This window comes from Perissodus microlepis, chromosome 14, assembly GCF_051167445.1.
Source record: "Perissodus microlepis isolate ML-2025 ecotype Zambia chromosome 14, ASM5116744v1, whole genome shotgun sequence".
NCBI classification, from domain to species: domain Eukaryota; kingdom Metazoa; phylum Chordata; class Actinopteri; order Cichliformes; family Cichlidae; genus Perissodus; species Perissodus microlepis.
The window spans coordinates 8718979-8743905 of NC_140474.1; the positions used below are offsets into that span (position 1 = coordinate 8718979).

General features: G+C 38.9%; 2 protein-coding genes across 3 annotated transcripts in view; one reads left to right on the forward strand and one right to left on the reverse strand.

The window, feature by feature from the left end:
* The first annotated feature begins 15 nt into the window (after positions 1-15).
* Positions 16-7847, forward strand: LOC146373389 (transcription regulator protein BACH1-like). Its single transcript, XM_084949953.1, has 5 exons — positions 16-137; positions 2279-2536; positions 2881-4047; positions 4138-4344; positions 6695-7847. Exons 2-5 carry the CDS (start codon positions 2297-2299, stop codon positions 7028-7030), a joined length of 1950 nt encoding a protein of 649 aa, XP_084806079.1. The 5' UTR covers positions 16-137; positions 2279-2296; the 3' UTR covers positions 7031-7847.
* A 3566-nt stretch (positions 7848-11413) lies between these two features.
* The window catches only part of LOC146373390 (glutamate receptor ionotropic, kainate 1), a 29783-nt gene continuing 16269 nt past the window's right edge, over positions 11414-24927 (reverse strand). The window contains exons 5-16 of one of the 2 annotated variants that reach the window (XM_084949949.1): positions 24646-24699; positions 23531-23704; positions 23001-23144; positions 17490-17597; positions 16947-16988; positions 16490-16603; positions 16193-16396; positions 15879-16102; positions 15603-15721; positions 15235-15452; positions 14485-14710; positions 11414-14385 (exon numbers count right to left, since the gene is read on the reverse strand). In XM_084949949.1, coding sequence (XP_084806075.1) covers positions 14096-14385; positions 14485-14710; positions 15235-15452; positions 15603-15721; positions 15879-16102; positions 16193-16396; positions 16490-16603; positions 16947-16988; positions 17490-17597; positions 23001-23144; positions 23531-23704; positions 24646-24699 — 1917 coding nt within the window. In that variant the 3' untranslated portion in view covers positions 11414-14095. The remainder of the gene's footprint in view (positions 14386-14484; positions 14711-15234; positions 15453-15602; positions 15722-15878; positions 16103-16192; positions 16397-16489; positions 16604-16946; positions 16989-17489; positions 17598-23000; positions 23145-23530; positions 23705-24645; positions 24700-24927) is intronic. The other variant, XM_084949950.1, reaches the window with a different exon arrangement.

The following is a 24927-nucleotide window of genomic DNA, read 5'->3' on the forward strand; positions in this document are numbered from 1 at the left end:
TGCGCAGTAAGTGCTGCTAGCGCTTCCTTGTCCAAGCTGTCACATGACTACAGTGAAGTGAGGCTCGGTATGGCCAGAAGCATCTGTACCCTATCCCTAAATTTACTAATGGCAGTGTTATCCAGGTAGCATGGCAGGTCAGTAAACGTTTGGCTTTTTAAAGAGCATCGAGTAAAGTCACAATAGCGGAATGTTTCAGTTTCTGTTTTTTGCTAGCAACGGATAAACACGAACTGAGCGCAGTTAAAGCTAACGGTCTGGCCTAGCCTCAAGCTTTTCCGTTTGCGGACAATTACCACTGTTATTTGTTTAGCTAAACGAATCTATTATAAGTCGTCAGTAACATAACGAACTGATCATAATTTTGGACATGCTTTTATTGCCTTTATCCACCAGGCCCAGTTGATTAACTTGGCTAAACGTGAGTCAGCATTTTAGCGTTGAACTTGGCGTACAAGTTAAAGAGTCACCGTTTTACCCACATTTCCTTGCTGTGGGGGACTATTAATTATCGGCAAGATTAAATATTTGCGAAGTTAGTTAAATATTGAGAGGCAGTCACCTAACTTAAGGACTATGTTAGAAGTAATTTTAGCGAACGTTATAGTTATTTTTGTCTTCGTTACTTTAGTCAGATTAAAAGAAAAACGCACTGGAGCATGTTTTTACATGTCGTTATATTTATATAGGTATTAAATTCTATTTGACTAACTATTCATCAGTAATTTCCTTGAGGGAGAATTTTATTCACAATCAAGTGTTTCGCCAAGTAGCTGGTTGGATGTCTTGTACCACTTCTGCTGCCCATAACAGCAGTTTAAGTTCCTGAACCTTTACATAACTTTACATAATACTAAAACTCCCCTTGCAATACTCAACATTGGGATTTCTCACTTTTTTCCAACTGCATATTACGTTTAACATTGTCAGTCTGTTTTATCCAGTAAAATAAAGTTATTTCACTTCGCTTATTTTTTCCCCCACAAAATGAGATTGTTACCCATATAAACACTGTCACTAAAACGTGCAATAAATGTTACCATAAGAGGGTCTGCCATCAGTTTTTGATTGAATTGGGTCAAGTTGGTAATTACATGCAGTCTGTTTCTGTTAATATAACAGTTAACTGTGATAAATCATTGAAAGCTACTTTTTTTTTGCTGTCTGTATAGACAGAAGCTGGCATTTAGTTATTAGATTTGTATTCCGGAATCTCCCTGTTTTATAAGAAAACTGATAAAGACTCATTTGGACTGAATGATCTGTGCAATCCCAAATGGTCATTTTTGTGCAACACTCTCAAGCTGTGAGCAACCATTTAGACATTTAGAAAAAATTAAATACAGTCACAAGGCAGCCACTGATTTATTTTTAATTTTTTTTAATGTATTAGTTTATTTTTGATTGCAAGAAAGTTGCTGTCCTATTTTACTTGAGTGACTGGGCCGTTAGTTTGCTCTGAATCAGGATTTAGCTTTGCTGAGCTAAGTGTGTCCATTGTTTTTTCAGTCGAGCTGATTTATATATTTATGATTTATAAATTTGCTCGGCTAACATTATCTCGGTCATGGTCATACATGAGATGAACCCTCTTGTTCGTAATATTCCCAGTATTTTAATTAATTAAATAAAATATAAATATTTGGTGTCCCTGTATTGATATGCTATTGCCACACAAAATATTGTGATACTATGCATTATTCTTTTTCTTTTTTTTTCACCAAAAAAATGTGCCTTGCAGCTGTCTGTGGTTGCCTAATGATACACTGAAGGCTTTGCTAAAGACACCTCTAGTGCAAGCAATGATTAGTTGTATTGTATTCTGCTCATTTTTTAGTTATTCAATCCATAGAATGTCTGCAAACTCTTTAGAAAACATACATTCAAAGTCATGTTGACAACTTACAATTGGTCTAAAATCTGGAACGGTTTATGTCGTCATAGATGAGTTACAGTACCAACATCGGAGAACCAGAAACCATGAATTTCTGTTATTTCAACTTAGTGTCTTTTTTTTTTTTTAACAAATTCATCAAAATGGATGCAAAGTCTAGACGAAAGAAGAAAATAATTATAGTTCTGCATGATTTGGCAGATTTTTTTTCCAACTCAAAGAGATTTGTGTCTTGAGCTGGGAATCTTTCACTTATTAGGCAAATGTGTAAACTGCTCCACTCTGTAGCCACTATAATATAATACACATTGATAAACCTAGAGAAATGTTTCTTGTGTAATCATGACATTTTGTTGACTCCACATGGCTCTCTTTTTTGCACAGGCTGAGCTTGTAAGAACTATGGCGCTCCAAGCTCCTCGCACATCGGTGTTCACCTTCCAGTCTGCAGTGCACAGCGCCCACGTTCTGCAGTGTCTGAATGAGCAGAGACAGCAGGACGTCCTGTGTGATGTGACGGTGGTGGTGGAAGACAGGAGTTTCCGTGCTCATTGCTCTGTCTTGGCTTCTTGCAGTGAATACTTTCACAGCAGGGTCACCGGTGTCACCAGCCAGAATCCCATCATCACCTTGCCACATGAGGTTGGTGCCTTGGGGTTCAGCCAATTTATATAGGGAAAAAACTAATATGGATGATATTGTTGAAAGTAAATGGTGATAATGTTATACAGGCACCATTATTTTATCCCTATTATCCATGAAAAGTGTATGTATAGTTAGATTTGTTGTCTGTCCACTAGCTTCTATTACTTGGTCCATTTTGTGTCATAATGTGAGTGAAAAACAATTTATATGCAGTGTTTGGAAAATTCAACTTAAAAAGGTCGATACAGGTACATAAGAGACCTGTTGAAACTGAATTTTTGAGCTGCCTGAGTTTCATTGTGTTTTATTATGTTTCAACAATTTATGTCTTTCCCCTGCAGGTGACCGTAGAGGGGTTTGAACCTTTGCTTCAATTTGCCTACACATCAAAGCTCCTTTTTACCAAAGAAAACATTGATGCTATTCACAGCGGTGCTGAGGTTTTAGGATTTCACAACTTGGAGTTGACATGCTTTGATTTTCTCATCCCAAAGTTTTCTGAAATCAAAAAATCCTCACAGGAGGTCAAGCAAAAAGTCTGTTGCCAGAGCCGGGATCCTAGTGCAAGTTTTGGCTCTCGTGCAGAGAGTAGCCAACCAGAATCATGTGAGTCACACAGCTCAGTGCCTTCAGGAGGTGATGAACAAATAGACTTCCCGTCGCAGTGTCCACAGAGTGCACGAGGTCAGACAAACAGCAGGGAGGAACACTTCTGTTTGGAGAACTGTGGACCACAAATGGCCCCCTTATCTCTGGAGTTAACAGGAAATGGAATGTGCCCCATGTTGTCTCTGCCTTGCCCAAACTCTGACAAAACAGATCATCCGTCTGAGTTTTGTGAAAAAGACATTTTAGAGATGGGAGACGTGTGCAGTCAAAGTGAGATGAGTTTGGCAGACTGCGGCTTATCTTGTGAGCTGTCAGCCTCAGGGGATGTGAATCCACCAGAACTCATTGATCCACCAGGCAGAGAAATTAAACAAACTGTTGAGACACTTGGTGCAGAAACCAATTGCATCCCTAGCTCATGTCCACTCGAGACTTCAGGGGCAGAAGATTGCAGTACTTTAATAAAACAGAGTGAGGCTCACTTTGAACAGGGAATGACAGGTGATCTTTCAAACTCTGCACTGACTACTCTAAGCCATGAAGAAGGATATGGCGAGAGAAGTCGCGTGGAGAGGGAGGTGGCTGAACATCTGGCAAAAGGATTCTGGTCCGACCTCTGCCCGTCTCAGGCTCAGCCACTTCCTGTGGATCCAGTGGAACAAAATAATCTAGCAAAAGCATCTGACTTTCACTGGCTTAAGCAGCTGGACCTGAGTGCCAGTGTAGGAGACTGTCCCTTCCTCAGGGACCTTGGAACAGGTGATGATGCAGCTACACACACCGACAGCTTGTCTCAGGCAGAGAAGAGCCCCTGCATGTCCTCCTCAATAAACTCTGCTGATGACTCAGACCTGGACACAGATGGCGATACTGAGGCCAACAACAAGAGAGCGGAAGAGGTTGTTATTATATATGTGTCTGATGTTTGGTTATTGGTAATGGAAGATAGAAAATCAAATTAATCTAAATTGTTTAACTCTAATCTTCAGGTTCAGCTTCCATTCCCAGTGCAGCAAATCTCAGTGCTGAGCCGGAGTGAATTTCAGCAGCTTCTGAAAAAACATTCGTTGACCCAGGAGCAGCTGGACTTTGTCCATGACGTCCGTAGACGAAGTAAAAACCGTGTGGCTGCACAGCGGTGCCGGAAGAGAAAACTGGACAGCATATACCAGCTAGAATGTGAAATCAAAGGATTAGTAAGTTGACTCTAACATGCCTGGTTTTCCAAACATACTCTTAAACATGCTATAATGTAATTTCATAAACTAGTGATTTTTTTTTACTTTGACATGATGACCACTGTGAACTGCAGCTTTGTGGATAACACTTCTTTCTGGCGCATCCTTACCACCTTTTTCTATCCCTTATCCACACTCTGGTCGTAGGGGCAGTAGTCTAAGCAGAGCAGTCTAGACTTCCCTCTCCCTAACATTGCTTTCCTGCTTGTCCAGGGAAACACTGAGTTGTTCCCAGGCCAGGTGAGAGAAATAATCTCCCCATTGGGCACTGGGGGTGCCTCCTCCTGGTATCACATGTCCAAATCACCTCACCTAGGAGGCATCCTAGTCAGGTGCCACCTCAACTGCTCCTTTCAATGTGGAGAAGCAACAGCTCTACAAGTCACTCTTTAATATCTAAGCTCCTCATCCTATCTATATGGGACAGCACAGTCAGCTTTTAAAGAAAACTCATTTCGCAGAGTGTATCCATTATCTTCATTCTTTCAGCCACTAACCGGAGCTCGTAACCATAGTTTAGGGTAAGAATGTAATTTGTCTGGTAAATTGACAGCTTGGGTTTTCTGCACAGCTTTCTCTTCACCACAACATATTAGTAAAGTGTCTGCATCACTGTGGACGCAACCCCTATCTGGTTACCCAGTCTCAGTCTCCAGTATTCTCTGAGCTGTGAACAAAACCCAAGATTCTCCTCCAATTGGGGCAGCAGTTACTCCCAGACTCGGAGTGGGGACTCCACCCTTTTCTGGTTGAAAACCACGATCTTGGATTTGGAGGTGTTGATTCTCATTTCTGCCGCTTCACACTTGGCCACAAATCGTTGCAGTGCAAGCTGGAGGTCACTACTCGATGAAGGCAACACAACCAGATCATTCGCAAAATGCTGAGACCACCAAAGTGGAGACCCTCCACTACTTGGCTACGCCCAAATGATGTGTCCAAAAAACTGAACAGAATCTGTGACAAATCTGTGTCCAGCAGAGTTCATCAGCCACCTCAATGAATCCGATTTTCTGCCAACAATGCAAACTAAGCTCTCACTGTGGTTGCACAGGGTCCGAATGGCTCATAACAACAGACCAGATACCCCATACTTCCCACCTCCCCACCACCTCAGTCCTCAGTGGAGGTCAGCAGTATCCCACCCCTATTGTATCTAATGTGAGTAGAGCCCCATTATCCCCTCCTGAGTCGTCAGACCAAAAGTCTCATTTCATGGTCACATCAAACCCCTCCCACACGTTTTTTGCTTTAGCTACTGCAAGAGCTGCAGTCCACTGCTGTTACCTGTCAGCTGCATCTAGAGTTCCATAGGTCACCATCTGGTTCTGGGTTTAACACCACAACAGCAGTGCTACCTCTAGAATTTTTCTCAAGAAAGCAACCTTCTTATCCAATGAAGAAAGCCCTCAACTTTTTGGTAGTAAACCAGGGGGATACAAGCATACCTACCTCAGGCTGCCACCTCTTAGGACAGCTCCAGAGTCAAGCCCTTCTCCAGGAAACTAGTTCCAGAGCCCGAGCTATGTGTTGAGCCAAGCCGGCTATATTTAGACGGTATCTTAACACCTTGTGCACCAGCTTAGGCCCCTTCCCCACCAGAGAAGCAACATTCTGTGTACCAAAAGCTAGCTTTGGAAGCTGGGGATAGGACTGCCAGAACCTTCGCCCCAATCTGAATGGCACTGAACCCTGTCCTCAAGTGCAGCAACCAGGCACTCACCCTCTAGCTCCAAGGTTGTACCCAGGTAACCCTGTCCCGGGCAGGATAACTGGAACCTTGAGTTCTTCATCATCATAGGGGTTCTTGTCCACTTTATATAACATAAATGGCTGTAGGTAGGGTGGTAAAAGTAACTGAATGTATCCCGTTTTATTGAAATAACTTTAATAATGAGTGGTAGAGATAGGTTTATAGATTGAACTGACTAGACTAATATATTAAATATGAGAAATTTTGGTTAAATGTTTGCTACCAGCTCCACTGATTGATGTCTTTTTATGTATTTATTAAGTGCTAATTAGGTAGCCTCAGCTCATGTTGATTATGTCATTCCTTGGAACTCCAGCTGCAGCTAGCAGTGGTACACCTTGCTCTCTTCATAAGAACCTGCTGCAGGTTTCTCAGCTTTGCAGTATGTATCCCAGAGAGCAGAAAATGCTAGCTAGCCTGCAGGTAGGGTAACAAGAGTTTAGTAGTAACTGGGCTTTCAAAAAAAAAATTGTACAGTTAATTGTAGATGAAATGAACCAAATGCATTATTAAAAGGTCAAAAATGAGTGAGCTTTACTGTTATCCTCCCCACAGAAAAGTGAGAAAGTGCGGCTGCTCCAGGAGCAAACAGAACTGAAGCAAAACCTTGAGGACATGCAGCACAGCCTTTGTGGCCTGTGTAAAAGTGTTGAATCTTGCTCTGATCAGGACCAGTTACAGATTCTTTCCAGATTCTCCTCGCAAGACATTCCCACCCCTTCTCCCAACATTGTTCCAGCAATTGAATTGGTAAGTTCAGAGTGTGAGCAGAGCGGGCAAACTGTACAAACAGTTCAAGTCGCTGAGCCGCAGGCCGGCACAGAGGACACGGGCTGCCCTGTTCCTACATCTCTGCTCAGTGCCTGTCTGGATATGAACAGCAGCTTATAGTAACTGGACTTAAACTACACGGTCACTTGTAATCATGCAGGCCCACAGGTCAAAGGGTGAAACTTGGTTCTATACTGTAATCCTCTTTTGGGATAGACATGCTTTCCTGTGTGTTTCACTAAATAATTGTCTGCCTGGTAGAGGCAACTATCATGTCAGGCGTTTTCTTTGCTGTACTTCTAGTCTTCATTTTACTGTAGCAAAAAAATTAACCAGTATTCATTGTTTTGAAGGTGCAGGCAATTTTCAGGTAGTTCCTAAAAGTTTCCATTTGAGAATTAGGAGGATAAAAGTAGGTTTGCTTTTCTCAGGGAAGCTCATAACCTGACTGTATTTTGAATCATGCTGCGCACCCAAACAGGTATGAAAAAGTGATGTTTTATTTTACGCTAATTAGTCTGTTGTTTTAATCTTAACATATACTGTATTAATATTTACAACTATGCTATTTCTTTGATTAAATAGGCATAGAACTAATTGAATCTTTTCCAGTAGACTAACAAATTTACACAGCTATCCTAACTTTTCAACCGCATTATTTGAATACTAATGTATTTTAAACTCTAGTAGGTCTAAAAGTGTTACAAGGGAACATGAGAAGTTATTTCATTTTATGCAAAATGTGCCTTATGCAATTGTGTAATATGGATTCAAAAAGATGAGGGCATCTTTGTATATGCTTGTTTCAAGCACTATTGCACATTAACCCAGAGCTAATAATGATGCCATTGTGTTACATGTTATTTTGTCTGCATGTTCAGTATTTTTATTAAATGCTTTTATGGATTACAAATTTAAATAAACAACTTTGTTATCATTCATTGTTTTATTTCAACTTCCAATCTTTGGTTATGTGCACTACCAGAGTTTGGCCAGTAGATGGAGGTATAACTCTACCTCACCAGATGAGACAGACGTGACTAGAGTAACATAAGAGGCTCAGACTAGACCTTCAGGGAGGGTAACTGCACACTGAACTCTAAATAAGGGAAGGCAAGGAGTTTGTGCTAATCCACCTGACAGAAAAATGTGCAATTTCCTGTTATCTCATCATGCGATTAAACAAAACTTATTTAATTGAGTAAATGAAAACCCAGTAACAAACCCGGGTTTAAAAAACAAACAAACAAACAATCTTGTGATTTATCTCTGGCTCTTACTAAAATCTTTTGGCCATGCCAACAAATTAACTTTAACCTTCAAAGTTAAAAAACTTTAACCAACAAAATCAACAATACAAGTTCATGTCTTCATAAGTTCATGTCTATAAACACAATATGTAACATAGTTGTCTAGAGACTTAGTACTTCTGCAGTGGCTTTGCAAAGAATAATTCAGCAGGCTCTAAAAAAGGTTGAAATTAAAGACAGAGTCAGATGGAGGCTGATGAATGACCTTAGCACTTTGAAGAGCAAAGGTACCCTGGAAATCTGCAGACAGGAAATTTAAAAAAGTAGGGCATATCTGACAACTATCCCTGTAATCCCTGCAGTTTAAACAACTAAGATTTCAGGGTTATTCTGTAGATGCAGAAAAGATAGCTTTCCCCAAAAAGTACCCGACCAGTCATTTGAGTTTGTAAAGTTTTTGCCTATTGTATAGAAGTGGTAGTTCTACACAATAAAAACCTGTAGCCCCTATAAAAATGAAAAGCAACCTGCCGTCTCCTTCACATAGACAGATGTTATTAAAAAAAAAAAAATCCTAACTGCATTTTAGCCATCCACATGTCTGTTGTCTGTAAATGGCACACACCTAAGTGTCTACATGTTTAGGGCAACATTTAGTCCTTTTGCAGGTATCGATGATGCAGACAACAATCTTTAAAATACATCCCAAATACACAATAAACATTAGGTTTGGATGTTCTGAGGTTGACGCTAAGATGACACATCAGTCTGCTAGTCAGTGACCCCTCACTTATAACTGTTGTCAAACAATCTTTATGTAATACTTTATAATAATCAGCCATTTGCCAAAGCTCACAAATTCAACAATGATACAGCAAGAATATTCCAAACAAGGAAAGAAGTGAATGTTAACCTTATTGTTTGTTACTAATTGCCCTTCTTTTACTATTATTTCCTCTCTCACTCTTGTAAACATTTAGTTAAAATTTATTGCAGTGGCACAACCTCCAAAAGGATCCATCTGTGAGCAGTAACATTTAGCAATCAGTAGCAATGACTAGTAATTCATTTTACTGTTCGTGTTCCAGGCTGCCAAAAGAAAATTGGGTTGTGCATTTGTTAAGGTTTAAATTTTAGGGGCTTAACAAGCAACAATCTGATCCGACACTGGTCTGAGTGCTCCTCTTTCATTGCAGACTGGAGAGGATCGTAGATCAAACAAACCAGTACAGAACAGAAACACCACTTTAAGAAGGTCTTGTAGAGTTCAAGAAGCAATTTTGTCAAGATGTTTTTGTCTTCTGATGTGAATTATTATTTTGTGTCCTTTGAAATAACTACGGTAGCACTTGGGGACAATGAAAGAAAAAGCAATCTCATTTTGTTTTCCTCAGAACAGAATCCTCAAGGTTAAAGTGGTAATTACACCAGCAGCCATGGAGCAACTCATAAAACTGGAACCTGTTTTTGAAAAGTAACCTCACACCCTGACAAAGAGATGTCACTCCGAGCACGACAACTGGTTTTCCATCTGAAAAGCAAAATGATTAGATCATTATAATACTACAGACATCAGATATGATCTCTGTCCGCTGGAACGATGCATCTGTACCAAATCTTCAATTTGATGCATGTCAGCGTGAATATCACCCCCCCAAAAAAAGCACTGCAAGCACCTATTTACAAATTTCCATCTTAAAACTCAGGATTGTTCCACAGTGTTTGTCTTTTATATACGGTTCAGAATTTACAGCATTGTAGTGCAAGACTAAGATGATCCCTCTTTTGCAAGCTACACAGGACGAAAGACTTGATTTGAGGAGGAAGCAGCTGCGAGGCATGGCAAGGTCAGAGGCCCATAATCCGCGGCCTCATTCATGCGAGATTAAAAACCTGCTCTGAGTTCTGATTAAGAACGCAGGGTTAGAAGATTAAAGACCAGCAAACAAAATGAAAGCAGTTAAAGCCCAATCCTGGAATTCATCAGAATACCAAAACCTTAAACTGTCATAATGTGAGATTAATGCAAAGCCCTCTTGACCTCAGTATCTTTCTTGATACATATTCTGTGTCATAGCCTATATTTCCTTTTTTTGTCCCTAAAATCTGCATTCAGACTTTTCTTTGGTGTTGTTTGTTGTTTTTCTTCACCTTCTCATTTTCTTTGTTCTTATTTGGGTCATTTATTTTTAAATCAAAGTGACAGCTTGAATTGGCTTAGCTTATTGTCGATGTAATCATAAATCCTTTATTTTTTATTGTCACTCAATACATGATTATATTTCCATAAAGCGTTTATGTCCCTTTTATGCAATGATTCAAGTCATTATCCTCTTGACGATGGAGTCGTACTACACTCGGGGAGCAAGGATTAGGAAACAGGAGGGAAAGGGGAAAAAAACAAGATTAGAAATTAAAGCATCTGGAAGTTAGCTTGCTCACAACATTGCTAAAGGAGAACAGATATGCTAATAACAATGACATTGCTCAGTGTAGGACTGCAAAGAGTTTTTTTTTATGGCACAGATGCAAATAATATGTAGAAGGTAGCAGGCACCAATATTTTAAGCTCGAATGCATGATTATGGTTGTAAATATGACACTTCTTATCCATTCTCCTTGTGAGATAAACACAACAAAGCGCTGAAGAAAAGTTGACAATTCAATTTTGGAATAGCACACCAACATGAACCAAGATCCTTATTAGAATATCGGTCTGAAACCCAGTAAATAGCAGTTAATATCCTGAAATGTCAACTAGCATCTCCAATGGTGTTTCCAAAATAGAAACACTGTGAATGCAAAACTAATGAGAGAAGATCTATATACCAATATTCTCTAGTTTAAACCCTGGAGAAAGACACAATACTTGTATAATTAATCCCTGCATAAGGTCTGTGACCTTCTTGCGGCACCACATAAGTCTCATAACCTACTGTCTCCTAACTGATTACATGCTGAAGTGCTGAACTTCATTTTGGGGGTAGTGCAGAGAGAGGGGCTGTATCCCATTGACAGGATTATATGAATGAGGACCATAATACTGTAATCTCACAGAGAAATGAGAGGAACAAGGGGACATGCTGGCCCCAGCTAGGCAGCACCCTGATCTGCAACCTTCAGATCAACAGCTGGTTGTACAGTGACAGATTACACTCACACTTGTTTCTCATCCTAACATTCCTCCCTGTGTTGAATTTAGAACACTATAAGCACAAGAAAGGGTATTTGAGGACAAAATCTCACCATACTGTACCAGAGTATATTATTTTACTAGTCATGAGGAAATTGTTAGAATTTATCAGTGTCAAAAGACAAGCAGGAAAGCAAAGAAATGATGCCTTCAATTCTGCCAAGTACACTGGTTTTTAATTAACACCACTGTTGTGAGAGATTCGGCAAGGAATCTTTTTTTTTTTTTTAGCTTAGCTGTGCAGAAAAAAGTCCACAAAGCTTTAAAGGAACCCATTAACCTTTGAACAAAGACAAACACAGTAGGTTTTTCATCCATTTCAGATCTTTTAACAATATAAAACACATTTCTAAGGTGTATTTTAAGTAACGGTAAAAAAGTACACCTATCACAATGACAGAATTAACATTTATATTATTTTTCATGTTAAATTTTCTCTTTCAGTCATCAAAAACATTCTGAACAGAGAGTTCATCATCACTGCAAAGAAGAAAAAGCTCAGCGCCGACCCACGATATAATCCCCTCCCCACCTTAAACACATCTGTCCCTCCAAATGCACACCTCACCCTGTTCTCATGCCTCGCTTCGCACCCCATCATATGCTTTCTCTAGAGCCACAAAGACACAGTGCAACCCCTTCTGACTGTCTCTATGCTCTTCCATCAACGCTCCCAAAGCAAATATCATATCTGTAGGACTATATTTATATTTGGGAAAAGCTGAAAAAAATACATTGATAGGCAACTGTTTTTTGTTTTGTTTTTCAAAAGTCTTTTTGGATGACAGTATTCTTTAATCCTGCCTACCCTGTACTCGACTTTGACATAAATATGATAATAACAAGATATACCCATGTCTTATATGTTAGCATTGAAAACATTCAGCTGTTGAAAAAACTCTTTATAGCTTCATGACAAAAATTATAAGCTGTGTTCTTTACGCAAACATACCACTGTGTAAATACTATACATTTAAATTGTGGCCACGTGCAGTTAATGTCTAACTTTTTAGATATTAAAAACTTTTCTTCAGCACATACAAAAAACTATAAACATACAAGCAGACTAGCAAATTTATAATATTTAATATTTGATTCTTTATGAATATTTAGGTTAAGTATTCAATATTTAGGTACCTAAGGTACAATAAAGTACATCACTAATGTTTAGGAATGCCAGAAACTGCAATCATCTGTTGGGTAACTGTTGTGGCACTCGATAGACATTGTAAACAGTCCAAGTCTAAACTGAGCTAATGAGTAATTTAACAGTCTTTAGTCATAGCTACACTTATTCCTGTTCCATCATCTGAAATGTGAAACTAATCCTGCATGTATAGACAAAACAAGCAGGATACAGTATCAGACTTTCACCCAAAATATTTTCCTTACATTTGCAGGATTTTCAAATATGTGTGACAAGGCCCGGCCAATTTTAAACCAGAAATGTTTAATGTGGATCTTTATAATGATGAGGATGAGGATTTTATTTTAAAAGCTATGCCTTATTGAGGGGAAACAGGTAGGCAAAGAGAAAGGTGAATCAGGGATGAATGGACTGTAGGATGTGTCATCAAACCCATTTTATCCTTGAATGCTGAGGTTACATCTCTATCCTTTACATTTTATTTGTAATCCATTTGAACTAATGGTTTTAGATGCACAATTTAATACACGACTTTATATCCATGGTGAATGTGGGAGAAGTGACTTGGAAATACAGAATAGTTTGTTAGTCTGTACTAAAAATACCAACAGCTTATATGTGTGCCAAGGATTTAATTTTTGTAAATATAGTTGTGTGTGTGTTTGTGTGTAATACAGTGGCTTTTTTTAATAGTGCAGTTCAAACCCAAAAGCCAAAAAACCCAAGGTCAGTAATCACATCACCTCTTTTCTCAGATAACGTGAGTAAATGTGTCTCATGAAAGCCGTTTCTCAGAAAAGACAGACTGAAAAACATCACAACTGAATGTGAGAAAGGGAGACGGCTGCAATATAAAAGTCATATTAGAGTTACAAGGCTTTAGTCTTCTAAATGCGACCTCAAGTGCGTGTAAGTTGAGGCCCGATCCAGTGAAGGCCCAGGATCAAAAGCAAAACAATCAAAAAGTTAAAGGTTAAAGGATGTAATGTTCTCACATATTTTTAGTCATTTTGAAACAGCTCCAACATGACAAAACTTATCCATGCATTTCATAAACTTCATATGATACAAAAAAAGTACAGACATTAAGCAACTTGATGAATAAGATGTTGAGGGAGTACTCACTCATAAACTGTCAAATAAATCAACAAGTTTGTAAATGTGTCAAAGTTCCCGTGCGCTGTAAATATGAAAATGACAAACATGTCATAAGAGAATCAGTCATTACTGGAAAGATACCACTTACCATCACTTACCCATAACACCATGAAAATGACATTTCTCTCACACGGAGTAATGTTTAAAAAAACAAAAACAAAGAGCAAGGCCAAGATGGTCAAGAGTCACGATGTCAGAAGTCAACAACAATCTGTCATCATCATAAAAAGGGTTTCTAACCTATTCTTCCAATCGAGACTAAAATGTTTGTGTGCTCTACATAAAAACTACTGAAAACACAAAACTTTGCCTTAAAAACTTGTTTTGATTGTAACAATGCAGTTCGACACATTCAGACTTCAGTTTTTATTGGCCTAGTGATTGCTGTAGTCCTGGAACGACAACACAAACGTGTAGTATGGTCATAACAGTCTTTGTTAATACTTGTTGTGCCATTCGCACTGGCCGACGCTCACCTCCTCGATGTCCAAGTTTTTTCTGGATTTGTAAATAAACTCTCCAATTGCTACAAAAACTGAGAGGACTAGTCCAGCTGCCAATACAATAAAGATTCCACCTATGTTCTCCACGCCCAGGGCACTAGCCTCTTTGCTATCCTCTTCTGGGCAGCCATTCCCTCTCCACCACTTCTCCTTCATCATGTGGAGCTTCCCTTCTTCTTGAAGCTGCAGGATTGCAATGGTGACCTTATCTCGGTAAGGGGAGCCTATAGCAGGAATTACAGTAACGTAATCTTTAGGTTTCTGAGAGGGAGCATGGTAATTAATGGTTATTGCTGAAATTATTATATAGGGATCACTCTTACCAATTGGGGTTCCAACACCATAGCCCTTTGAGTCTATCAAGCCTCCGATCTGTGTGAGGTTGCAGTTGCGCTGGCTGATGTACTCGATGCTGGTCGACTCCATCAAGAGGGCATAATCTGTAGTGAGGACTCTTTGAATCCCTTCACGGTTGTTTTTCACTAATGCTGTGTTTTTCCTGCTGCTCATGAAAGCCCACATTTTCTCATAAGTAGAGATTTTAGATTTCTGTTGAATCAAAATCAATATTTGTGGATTATTAAAACCACGGTCAAATCTACAAGCACCAAAACGGCATTTTAGACAAAAGAAAGCATCTTTACACCTTTCCACACCTTTGGCGCCTGCTTCTAATATTTAAAATGAAACCATATTTGCAGGGTATCTGTTGACTGGTGCCATCTCCTGCTGTGCATCAGAGCACAAATCTCTTCAAGTTCATTCAATTTTCACCATAGATTTAGATAAACTGCTGGGTCTGCTGCAGGCAAAATAATAAATCCTTCAAATCTTTATGGAACAGTCTCCCACAGGTTCTTGTTAAACTGATACACGGGGAAATTTCCAAGACACTAACCTTTAACCCGCCTCTTTTTCCAAACCAAATCAATTTTATGCCAGCCAGTCAGGCTGCACATGAATGAAGACTGTTGGCTCAAGGGTAAAACTTGCCAGGCTAATTAAAATTAAAAGCAGTATTCTTATTTCCATTCCTCCCCTACAATTGTCCTGTAAAACAAAAAGACGGTTACCTTAAAAAAGGTCATGGTGGAGCCATCTCTTACGGCACCGTACTCTATTTTGGTTTGCTTGGCTAAATCATCTGCGGAGTCAATTGGCGAGTCCATTCTTTCCACTGTGAGGAAGGCGGCCAAGTTGGCAGTATATGAAGAGATAATGATCAGGGTAAAGAACCACCATATCCCACCAACTATCCTTGTAGAGAGAGCCTTAGGCATCAGTTCAGATCCTATCAGATAAGATTACAAGTCGCATTATTGATTCATAATTAAATTGAATACTTACTTACTTGAAATTAAATGAATACTTAAAAGGAATGATTAAATGTGCTTTACCAAAGGAAAACTTCTGCCTGCATAAAAAGATAATAAAGGGATACCTTGCTGCATAAGTGCGCCGACTCCAAACCAGACACTGTTTATTAGAGTGAAATTGTTTTCAACCACATCCGAGTCTGGGTTGCAGGGGTGAGGGTTGTACCACTCATAAGGAGTAAACCTAAAGGTTATGAATGAAAAAAATCATCAGTTAAAATTAATAAGTGACTGAAAGTAAAAATGTTAAACTGAAATTTTGCCTTTACATAAACAGTGTTGCTTAAAAGTAAAAGCAACTATAACAAGTTCACATCAAATAGCACTTTTTTTTTCTTTACCTGGCAATAACAAAAAGCACACAGCTGACACCAAGGCATGCCAACAACACGTACATCCAGATATCAGGAGAGAGTGGGTTAAGGAAGGAGAAGACTCCTGGATTTGTGCCGTTGGGTTTGTGGTAGAGGATGCTGATTCCCAGCGTCATGAATGGCTTCGAGAAATCAATAACTTTTTCCCTGACATATGTGATAGTGAGAGGGGCCACAGCAAGGTCAGCCACCTGGTAAAGAGTAAAAATCACCGTCAGCTGCAGACTCTGACGCTTTGAACGTCTTCTCTCTTACATTAAGACTGACTGATCAGTACTCACATGATCAATGAGTTCCCGCACCATGCCATTCCACTCCCCTTTGTCATTCTGAGCTCCATATTTGCCATCTGACACCAACTTTACTTCATAAGAGAAGCCCAAAATGTTAGAGAGCTCTTTGAGCAGGTCGAGACAGTAACCCTCAAAGCGGTCGTTTCCATAAAGCGGCTTGTCAGATTTCTTATACATGACATAAGGATTTTCCTGGTGAAAGACAGAAAGGTTTCAGTGGATTATATAATACAAATACATTTGAAATCAAATGCTCACTAGCAATGATTTTATGTCTGTTCATACCAGAATAGTAGTGACAATAAGGGTCCTATTGGCCATTGAGTCTGTTACATTTGTGGATGAATCCTTGTTAATTTCTGATAAATTAAGGCCTGTTTGGGAGTTCCACACACCAATCTGTAACAAATAAAATATCCAAATAACCACAGTGGCTGGACTTTAAATAGTTGCTACCTGGGTAACCTTCACACAATTGAGGAAAATAAGGTAAAGACAGGAAAAGAAAGCAGTAACAAGTAGAAAAGTTAATATGAAAAACACAGACATAGGGGGAAAAAAAGGAAAGGCTCACAAAATGTTATAAACTTGAAATGCCAGTAGAGAAATGTACACCATTTCTAAGAACCACCAGTACCTGAACCTTTTTATTTTTTAATGAAAAGGGGTAAAGTCACAAAGGTATAGTAAATTAGTAGGTGTCAATATTCCTTTAGTGTGCCGTGGCAGCTAAAGTACAGACCTTTTTCCACACTTTATTCAAGCGGTTGTTGCCCGTGTTTGTCTTGCAAAAATAATAAAGAGAAAGCATTTTAATCACAGATCACAGAAGGGGGAATAATTCTTCTGTTAGCAGTTTTTACACCCAACTGTGTTAACTGAGGTTTAAAGTCTTTGCAGTGATGATAGCATGAACAGGTAACAGCTTCTTAATGACCTGTCAAAACCGAGAGTAGCATTGTGACTGTGATTAAAGGAACATGCACACACTTGCAAGCTTGAAGAGACAGCTACAAGTTATTTTGAGAGAGCAGTGTGTCAAAACAGTTCAAAAAGTTACTTTTTAAATGCATAATTAAGACACCACATTTCAAGATTTATGTAGTCTTAATTAAATTGGTCTATATATTGGTTTAAAGACAAGTCATCTTTTTGCATATTTGTGGGAAAATGCAGTTAACAGCTCTGTCTATACTCATTAATGATGCTCAGCTCTGCTTTAATGTGTATTAACAGAATAACAGTAACATGTATTAACGGTATAAACATGGGTTAGACACTTCACCTTCTCCAAGCCGTCCTCCTTCAGGCTGATGACATCTAAATCAAATTCTTTCCTCAGACCGTCTGTCTTGTTTATTATTATTTGTCCTGTCAAGCCGTTCCACTGTGCCTGTTTCAGAAAACACAAGCAAAGACCCCCTCAGGTTTTTTTCCTGTTTTTTTTTTTTCTTCCTTTTTTACATCATATCAATGCAAAACAAAGCAGGAGCCTGGAAAAAATGAAAACAGCTTTTAAACATGAATAATTGATGAGTACTTCATTAAGCAAAGAAGACTGACTTGGCTCACAATGGACGTTTTTGCATTGGCTAGATTCTCAATGGAAATATTAAATGTCTCCGAGTCTGTAACACAGGGGATGGTGATGTAAATGGAGCAGGCAGGCATGCCCTCTGTCTGTGAGGAGAGCAGCGGGTGGGCAGCAGCGCTCAGATATATTTGAAATCAGTTGATAATGAAGTTAGCTCAGTTGAATTACAGTCGGGTTAAATCTGTTACAGAGAGCACAGAGAAAGTAGCTTTATATCTGCACTGACAGAGAATGCTATTAAGTCAATTTCTTTATGCAACAACGAAACATCAATAGACCTTTTCAGTACATTCCTATGACGTCTATGACATTCTAACTGTAAAGCCGGAAAAATGATAATTATTGTCAGTTGACCCCCAAATAAAATGCTTGTACAGTACTGTGCAAAAGTCTTGACTCACGTTTGATTTCTTTATATTTGCTAGGAAAATGGGAAACAGGTGCAGCACATTATTGAAATGTGTACAAACTCAGTGTCTGTACAGCTTTAACAAGCTTGAAACTCAGTGTTTTGGTTGGACCACCTTTAGTCTTCATCACAACCTGAAATCTGTTTGGCAAGCTTTTTACTTACACTAGCTCTACTTTGTAGTCTTTGGGAATAGTTCTCAAGGCTTCTTGAAGCACATTCAAATGCACAGGAATCATTATCATTATCTTTACACACTGTGTTATTATTTGATATTTTTCCCAGATTCATCTAAAGAAATGGTAATTGGAAAATTATGTATACAATATCCTTGTTAGGCTTATAAGATTCACAGGTGACTTAAAAACAAACAAACATGCGAAGGTACAAAGACCAGAAAGAAAATGAATAAAAAAGCAGCCAATGCTGAAACAAAAATGTTGAAAAACTTCAGAAAGCCTGGAGAACTATTGTTCATCAAGAGCACTTGATAACAAAGCCTGGCTCCTTGGAGGCAAAATATACAGAAATGAGGGGTGGTGCAGGACTTTCTCACAGTACCAGTGTGTTTTGATCCAAATGTAAAACAAAGACAGATTTCTAAATGACAACACTACATTACATTTAAATGTAAGAAAAAAATGTCAACTTCGGGGAAAAAAAGCATCTCAATATTACAGTTAGGTTTCAATATAACGTTGCTTTTTTTTTAAAGCAATGTTGAAAGCAGCCACAAATATCAAACATGGGAAATAACATATGGTATTCAGGAGATGAACAGTGTGGTTAATGTTTGTTTATTCTAAGAGCAAGGAGTGACACCGAGGACATGCCGTCCAGCAAAAAATGTGTCAAAAAGTTTTTATAGCATATATATACAGATTTTAAGAAATACAGTGTCATGCTAGTATTAAATACTGCAAAATATTCCACTAAAATCTATTCTGCTAGAAATAGCATACAGGTGAATTTAGAGATGCAAAACAACAGTGAGCCTTTGACTTGGAAGTGAAAAATATTCCATTAATTCGACTGGAACCAAAGCAAATTCATCTTGAGCCATTAGTACACGCAACGAGCAATAAACAAAACAAGATTAAGAAAAAATGTAATCCAATGTCATCATTCTGAAGCAGTATGATGAAATTGATTTTGCAGAGGATAGTATTCCATGGATAGTATTCCATGTCAGGAATCACACATAAACTTAAGAGTTCATATTAAACTTGATCACGTCATGAGAAACATCAGTTTCACAATGAAACTGCCCTTTGATATGTCTGCTTTCCACAGTGTCGTCACTCACATCTTTGAGATCTGTTGACCCTTCAGTCCAGATTTATTCTTTTGATTAATTCCCCTTTTTAAATCCTCACCAATCAGATTTTCTCTCTCTTGACAATGTGTTTCCACGACTGCAGTTTATATGCAGTTAGGTCTATATTTTGTTGGACAATTTTTTTGTAGTTTAAACTAAAGAGACAAAAAGTAATTGAAGGGGTTTAACAAACATATTGTATCTACTGTTTATGAAATACAGCCATTTTTATAGATATTACTCCTATCTATAAATATATATATAGTTACATATATTTAAATATTAGGACTGTTTTTAATCCTTGAATGAAAACCCTTTGTAGTCAGTGACTATCTTAAGCCTAATCTGAATCTGAGCAGAGAATATAGCCCGTTATAATCACATCATCAATAAACACTGCTGGCCTGGTTCCACTTGCCTCTACCATATCTCCATATTTTTCCCATCATCCTTCCTGGTACAAGTTAATCTTGGATTCATCAGTCCAGATATTTTTCTGTGAAGACTCTTTTAGATGTTTACTGGTTACACTCATGTTCTTGAGTGTAACCAGCGGTTTGCAGCCTTTGTCTTGAAAGAACAACGGAACGGGCCTCACCTAACCTTGAAACTGGTTGTTGGTCAATTGTGCAAAGTATTTTAAGTCTCTGAAACTGTGTATGAAAATGTTTCTAATTCTGCAAAACTTTTATCAAAACCCTCTGAATTAAAGTGGAAAATCTTGGCTCTAATCACAGTTGTTTAACTGATTTAAAATCTATGGTGGTATAGAGAGGCAAAACCACTCTTTGTCCAAAAAGTGGACCTATTTTTTATATTTGTAAGATAACGATACTGCCGCCATTAAAAACCCATGACCACATGAGAGGAAACGGTGAGAAAAAACAATATTTTCTTTTTTCCACATCAATACTGGATCTAAAATCAGATCCAAGCACATTCATCTGTATGCGTTCAAAGTGCCCCTAATATTCTTGAACAGTTAGTTCTTCATAAAACTTAACTTTCCCTGTTAAATGTGTGGCACAGCACCAAGTCTTGCAGGCAGATTTGTCAGTTTACCTTTCCACCCCCACAAGAGCAGAGTGTAGGCTGAGCTACTGAACAGCACTTAGTGTCTTGCTCAAGGGCCCATCAGCTAATGCTGTTAAGTTATAGTTCTTAATTTAGAATACAGTCTGAAAGGACCATACTAATATGTTTACATATTTTCAATATACTCTACATATGTTAAACTTTTCCACCATTAAACTTTTATATAGGCATGTACACATTAACTTTCTAAATGGTGTGTTTATTTGTGAATGTGTTTTTCACCATTCAAGCAGCTACTCGTTTCTTTAAGGTATCCAATTTGTCTTGTAGAAGCTTGGAAATGACCTGCTATAAATGATTCAGCTCTGCATACATCACGTCTGGTTTGATTACTGTTAGAGTTACATAATTATTGTGTGGTAATGCATCATGGACTAAATCAGAGTGCCTCTCATACAAGCAGTAACAGGAATAAGGAGAGGCATAATGGCAGGTCTATTGTAAACTGAAGACATCATTTCTTTTGAATATTCCAAATACTCAGTTTAAGCTTTCTCCAGATAAGCACACCCCTGTCAGCTCCACTAGACACATAGTCAGTATACTACTTTGCAGTGCAGAACTTATGTTTGATAATAAGATGAGACTTATGAGCAAAATATGATAGATGTACAGTATTTGCCAACCAGCTTCCCTCAGTTCCCTGTGAGATTGTATGTTGTGGATTTGCTAAGTGTTTCCATTAATGACTAATTTAAAAGCTAAACTTAGTACAAAAAATAAGGATATTTATGTTCGGTCGATTATTTCTTTGTTGTAACATCGCTTCCTGGCAATAAATCTTATACTGCTAGAAAGTCTGTTTACAGTATTTCTCATTAAATGGTGCCACATTTGTAAGGAAAATGCATTTGTGGGTTGAGCAGCAGAGCTGAGCATGTGGGTTGCGCCCATGAAAAACTTGCCAAATCTTCTTTATCCAACCATATAGGCTTTATTGCCAACACAAATTTCCTTTCTTTTTCTGCTAAGTTTCTATCAAATCATTCACCCAGCCATCAAGCCTAATGCCCAGACTGTCTTTTCCCCATCCACAACCTGTATATTCCCCTCTCCTTCCCAGGTTTTCCCAGGTCAGCTGGGAAACGTAATCTCTCCAGCGTGTCCTGGATCTTCCCTGCTTCTTTTTTGGTTGGATATGCCCAGAACCCCTTGCTTAGGATGCGTACAATTCCTGAATCACCTCCACTCTCTCTTTTGTACGAAGACAGCAGCTTTACTCCGAGTACTTCCCAAATGATCAAGGTCCTCAAACTACCTTCAAGGATGAGCCAGACACCCTTCAGAGGAAGCTCAGTTCTGTCACTTGTATCTCCAGTCTTATTCTTTCAATCACTTACCCAGGTTCACAACCATAGCCGAGGACCCTAGTAGCTGAGATTTACCAGTAAATTGAAAATCTATATAGTATGGCAGTAAAATATTGGCTGGTAGTGTGTTGTATGCATAATATGCTGTAAATGGGACAACAGTAAAAAGAAAGCACTGGAATGGCACTTTTAAATTTAACCACTGTACTAAAACAACAATGTTCATTTTAGGATGTTTGGGCTTTTTTGTGTGTAGAAGAAAGAATATTACAGTGGCAGTCATCAGTCGACAAGAAAATTAAATTTTACATCGCTTTGTTTTTATGTAAAAATACTTTTCTCAAGTCTAATTACAGACAATATCTTTAAAGACCATACAGCTAAAAGTCTCATTCATTTACACTCTGCTGTCTGGGTTATTTGGCTTTGCTTGTTTCTGTCAATATTCTGTCCTCACTTACAACAAGAAGAGCTCATTGGTTAAAGAAACATCTAATTAGAGAGCGCAATAACAAGAAAGCTCATTAAAGTGAGATGAATATATCTTGACACAGATGAAAAAGTCTGCTTCCACAGCAGGCAGCGTGTTTTTTTCAACCTGTCAGGCTTTGCTGAGTGTTTGTCTCATTGTGTTTCTGTTTAATCTGCTGTTAGATCAACAATTCATGCAGAAATATTTTTCGTGTTCAACAGAGCAAGAAGCATGCTACATGATCCTTAGCATGAGTCTTCAGTTTTAGCATTATTATTAGCTCATGAGGAGCTGTCTCAAATCTACATAGTCTTTACCTGCTTTCATAAACATTCACACAAGGAGCAGCATTTCTCCATGGACAGCTCTAATCTTTACAAGACTACCAACATGTGATGCATGACGTCAATCACCATGTCTTGAAAAAATTATTTTCAATATAATCATCACACACTCGTTGCTCATTCACCAGATCTAATCTCCTAACTCTATTGTTTCTGCTCTTGCACAAAAGCAAGTGACAAAGAGGCAGCGGGCTATGAAAAGGACAGATGAATGGATGGAGCGCCGGTGTCACACATTCATTAGGCAGACTCACATCTTTGAGCATGCTCATGAAGCGTGATCCAAAGCGCCAGGGTTTGTGTCGGTGGCACTGAAGGGAGCTCACAGTGATCTGAGAGGTGCGTTGTGAGGCAGCAGCCACCATGTAGACGGCGTCGTACATCAGAGCTGCTTCAGTCTGAAAGAGAAATGTGGCCATCATCCTCTGTTACTGGGGACTGCAAATCACATGTCATCCAGTTATCACACCCGGGCTGTCTATGTACATAAACAGCAGCATTTCATTTCTGCAAGCACGCTCAAAGGTACAGCAGCAGTTTTAGAAAATTCATAAAATTTCTGTATTTTGACCCAAGTGTATGCAATGAGAGCTAGTGAAAACGGTTTAAAGATCTCATGCAGTGTTCCAAATAAAGCTTGAGTAGGTACATTTACATGTCTGGCTTTTTATTACATTGTTACTTGATAGTATCTGGAGACAAAGTTAACAAAATGTCTATTTCATGTGCTGATTTGAAAGTTTCTATCGATAATACAGAAAGCATTAGGTAAAACTAGGCTTACTGTCATCATCCCCTCCATCATTCCAGTCTCGGCTTTGGAGGGTGCCTGCAGTCGCTCCATGGCCCATCTCTCGACCACCGAAGCCACATGAGGATTGTCTATGTTTAGCAATCTGAACCCCGTCATGTTGACCCCGCTATAGCGGTACGGCTCCAAATCAAGGGCAAACAGGTCCTAAGGGGATTGACGTGACATGACATAATCGTCTTCTTTCGGCGGTGATCATCTGCCTCCATCTCTGCCTGTCCCCAGCATCCCTCTCTGTCACACCAACCCTCTGCATGTCCTCCATCACTATATCCATTAACCTTCTTTGTGGTCTTCCTCTTATGCCTGGCAGCTCCATCTTCTACATCCTGTGTCCAATATATCTACTATCCCTACTCTGCACATGTCCGAAACCATCTGAGCCTTGCTTCTTCAAACTGCTCGACTTGAGCTGTCCCTCTGATGTAATCACTTGTCTTGTCCATCCTCATCACTCCCAATGAAAATCTTAACATCTTCAACAGTGCATCAATGTCCAAATACATCTTAGCAGATCTCACTACCATCTTGTAAACCTTCCCTTTCACTCTTGCTGCTGTCCTTCTGTCACAGATCACTGACAAAACCTGTCTCCACCCTGCCTGCACGCTCCTCTTAATCTTCCCTGCGCACTGTCAGGAACTTTGGATGGTTGACCCAGGTGTTTCTACTCCTCCTCCATATTTACTCATTGCATCTTATCTGGTAAACCTGCCTGTCTGTCAATTAAACACATTCTGTCTTCCCTCTACTGACTTTCACTCCTAATGTCAATATGAGACCAAGATATAGACGTTAACTAAAGAGAAATGGTAAACCGACACTTGATTAAAACAGTGGAACAACATGAGTACAAGGTAATAACATGGAATTATGCCAAGGGCACCCAGCAGCCTTATTATAAAACAAACCACAGATGTGCAGGCTCATCAGCATAACTCAGTAGTGTAGCATAAAAACAGACTTAAGGCAGGCCAGCAGTGTGTAGTTATGTGGCATCATAGCAAAATACCTATCTATCAAGTTTCAAGAGTCACAGTTATTATGATCAGAAAGAGGGGTTTTTTTGTAAAAGATGTGTCTCTTACCAGTGTGGTGAAGAAAAAGTGGTAATATTCAGTCATCATTCCCATGGACAGAATCTAAACAGGGAGAAAGTGTTTGAGAGTTTTCTGTTTAACGGTACAGTGGAGGTTTGTTCCAGCCACAATAAATAATCTTCTCTTCCGCCTAAGACCAACCAACCATACCCACAACCACAGCGAGCGGCAAATTATTTATTCCATCCATTTCCTGAATTGTCTCATATTTCTTTGGCTCACATTAACAACTATGCGAGTGAGTATATGTCACAATTTTCTCCTGTTAGT

Excerpts from the sequence above, each read along its gene's own strand:
- LOC146373389 (XM_084949953.1), top strand. The coding sequence starts at position 2,297 with ATGGCGCTCCAAGCTCCTCGCACATCGGTGTTCACCTTCCAGTCTGCA. Across the intron at positions 2,537-2,880 it reads TCATCACCTTGCCACATGAG|GTGACCGTAGAGGGGTTTGA; the intron begins GTTGGTGCCTTG and ends TTTCCCCTGCAG. Across the intron at positions 4,345-6,694 it reads AATGTGAAATCAAAGGATTA|AAAAGTGAGAAAGTGCGGCT; the intron begins GTAAGTTGACTC and ends TCCTCCCCACAG.